Source organism: Phasianus colchicus, chromosome 10, assembly GCF_987193195.1.
Source record: "Phasianus colchicus chromosome 10, bPhaCol1.hap1.1, whole genome shotgun sequence".
NCBI classification, from domain to species: Eukaryota; Metazoa; Chordata; class Aves; order Galliformes; family Phasianidae; genus Phasianus; species Phasianus colchicus.
The window spans coordinates 16672315-16674803 of record NC_143445.1 but is presented as its reverse complement, the minus strand read 5'-3'; the positions used below and the strand labels follow the sequence as shown (position 1 = coordinate 16674803).

Sequence of the window (2489 nt, the reverse complement as noted above, 5' to 3'; positions counted from 1 at the left end):
GCTCAGGCCTTCTGGCTGGAAACGCGTCTTCACCAATAAAGAGTTCCGTCTGGGGAGGCGGCATGGCGGTGAGGTTGCGCCGGGTCTGTCGGGAGGTGCTGCTGGAGCCCCGCTACACGCCGCTGGTGGCCGCCTGCCTGTGCCTGGCGGAGGGCGGCGTCAACCTGTGGGTGATCCGCAGGGTGCCCTGTGAGTAGCGGGCGGTGCGGGGCGGGGTGCGGGGAGCCCCGAGCCGCCCTCCTCAGCCGCCCACCCGCCCCGCAGACACCGAGATCGACTGGCAGGCGTACATGCAGGAGGTGGAGGGCTTCGCCAACGGCACCCGCGACTACACGCAGCTGCGGGGCGACACCGGGCCGCTGGTGTGAGTACGGGGCCCGCGGGGTGGGCGGTGTGGGGCGGGATGGGGGGCAACGCGGTGTGTGCCCGCAGTTACCCCGCCGGCTTTGTGTACCTCTTCCTGGGGCTGTACTACGCCACGGGCCGCGGGGCCGACATCCGCCTGGCGCAGCACATCTTCGCCGGGCTCTACCTGCTCAACCTGCTGCTCGTCTTCCGCATCTACTGCCGCACCTGCAAGGTAGGGCTGCCGCACCGAGTGGCCCTGTGTGCCGCCCCACGTGTGCCAGGCCCCGCCACTGCGCCTCTGTCCCGCCAGGTCCCCCCGTACGTCTTCTTCTTCATGTGCTGCGCCTCCTACCGCATCCACTCCATCTTCGTCTTGCGGCTGTTCAACGACCCCGTGGCCATGGCCATCCTCTTCCTCGCTATCAACTTCTTTCTGGAGGACCGCTGGTCCTGGGGCTGCCTGCTGTTCAGGTGTGGGGCCGCCGAGGCTGGCCTCAGCGTGAGGCTCTCCTCGTGTAGGCCGTGCCATAACTCCACTTCCCACCCAGCCTGGCCGTGTCAGTGAAGATGAATATCCTCCTCTTCGCACCCGGGCTGCTCTTTCTCCTCCTACAGCGCTTCGGTCTCTTGGGCTGCATCCCCAAGCTCTGCATCTGTGCCATGCTCCAGGTTGGTCCCTGCCACTCACCGTTGCCTGCTGTCACCAGAGCATCCTGTAGACCCCTGGGTGGGTGCGCTGCAGCTCCAGCACCTGTGTTGGCCCTGCATAGCTAACAACAGACCGCCAGGGCTCCCAATTTTGGCTGTCCCCAATACACGTCTCAGCATGCAGTGGGGGTGATGGAGCCCTAATTATTGGCTGCTGTATCTTGCAGGTGGCCCTAGGGCTGCCTTTCCTGCTGGAGAATCCCGTGGGGTACCTGACACGCTCCTTCGACCTGGGCCGTCAGTTCCAGTTCAAGTGGACAGTGAATTGGCGCTTCCTCCCAGAGGAGGTGTTCCAGCACCGGGCTTTCCATGCCGGGCTGCTCCTGGCCCACCTGGCTGGCTTGGTGCTCTTTGCACTGCACCGATGGCACAGGTGAGACCTGGGTTTTCGCATGGGGACTGATCCCCCATCAACCATACCCTGCCAGCCCCCATGGTTGTGGCTCATGAGGGGAAATTGGGGTGGGAAAGGCTTTGAGAAGCTGAGACTGATGTTTGTGCTTTCCCAGCAGGTCCAAAGAAAGCATCCTATCTCTGCTGAAGGATCCAGCCGAGAGGAAGCACCCGTCCACTCCCTTGAGTGTCAACAATATCCTTTGGCAGGGTGGGGAGCAAGGAGAGTGGGGAGGGCAGGGCAAGCACTGAAAGGCTGCTCCTGGGGAGCCACAGGGGGGTTGCACTTCCAGTTTCTTGGGTTTGTTACCTCAATGCCTGTTCACAGATCATCTTCATCCTCTTCTCCTCCAACTTTCTGGGCATTTGCTGCAGCCGCTCCCTGCACTACCAGTTCTACGTCTGGTACTTCCACACACTGCCCTACCTGCTGTGGTGCACCCCAACCTCCAAGCTCACTCACATGCCCAAGTATGTGCTGGTAGGGCTCGGTGTTATGTGGCTGCTGAGGTTTTGAGGAGGCTGTTGTGCCCCCCTACTAACCTCTGGCTCCTCCCACAGGGTGCTGTTGCTGGGTGTGATCGAGCTCTGCTGGAACACCTACCCCTCCACTGTCTGCAGCTCCCTCTCCCTGCACATCTGTCACGGACTTGTCCTGCTCCAGCTGTGGTACGGCACAGCCCTGCCACCAGCCCCACAGCCCAGCAAGAAGTCCGATCCCCTCTCCAGGAAGGCACAGTAAGAGCACTGGCTGGACAATGGAAAGGGACTCCAGGTCTGCTCCTCTGCTTGTTCTTCTGCCTGCCTTGTTTCCAGGTTGCCCCTGGCCACCTGAGGAGGGCCACGAGCCCTGGAACTACAAAGGGGGCAATGTGGAAGCCCATGCTAGGCAGGACTTCTCTAATAAAGGGGCTCTGGGGGCCCTTCCCTGGCCGCGATGTCCTTGTGCTGTGATAACGCCCAGAGTGCTCTCCTTTTGGAGAGTGGTGCCTGGGGCCAGCGTGTGGAACAAGGTTAAGTTAGAGCATCTGCAAAAATCT

General features: G+C 62.0%; 1 protein-coding gene across 4 annotated transcripts; it reads left to right on the top strand.

Annotated features, from left to right (window-relative positions):
* Nucleotides 1–53: 53 nt before the first annotated feature.
* Nucleotides 54–2478, top strand: ALG3 (ALG3 alpha-1,3- mannosyltransferase). 4 transcript variants are annotated; one of them, XM_090147482.1, is made up of 9 exons: nt 54–189; nt 265–364; nt 433–580; nt 659–819; nt 897–1075; nt 1224–1429; nt 1566–1646; nt 1777–1920; nt 2011–2478. In XM_090147482.1, exons 1-9 carry the CDS (start codon nt 63–65, stop codon nt 2401–2403), a joined length of 1539 nt encoding a protein of 512 aa, XP_090003608.1. In that variant the 5' UTR covers nt 54–62; the 3' UTR covers nt 2404–2478. The 4 variants fall into 4 exon arrangements, with proteins under 4 accessions (XP_090003608.1, XP_090003609.1, XP_090003611.1 ...); XM_090147483.1 differs by having other exon boundaries at nt 1569–1646; nt 2011–2474; XM_090147485.1 differs by having other exon boundaries at nt 897–1017; nt 1569–1646; nt 2011–2387.
* The last annotated feature ends 11 nt before the right edge of the window (nt 2479–2489 follow it).

What these genes read in the sequence shown, in the direction of transcription:
- ALG3 (XM_090147482.1), top strand. Translation starts at nt 63, where the DNA reads ATGGCGGTGAGGTTGCGCCGGGTCTGTCGGGAGGTGCTGCTGGAGCCC. An exon ending in GCACTGCACCGATGGCACAG is followed by an intron (nt 1,430 to 1,565) that starts GTGAGACCTGGG and finishes GTGCTTTCCCAG; the next exon opens with CAGGTCCAAAGAAAGCATCC. An exon ending in ACTCCCTTGAGTGTCAACAA is followed by an intron (nt 1,647 to 1,776) that starts TATCCTTTGGCA and finishes TGCCTGTTCACA; the next exon opens with GATCATCTTCATCCTCTTCT.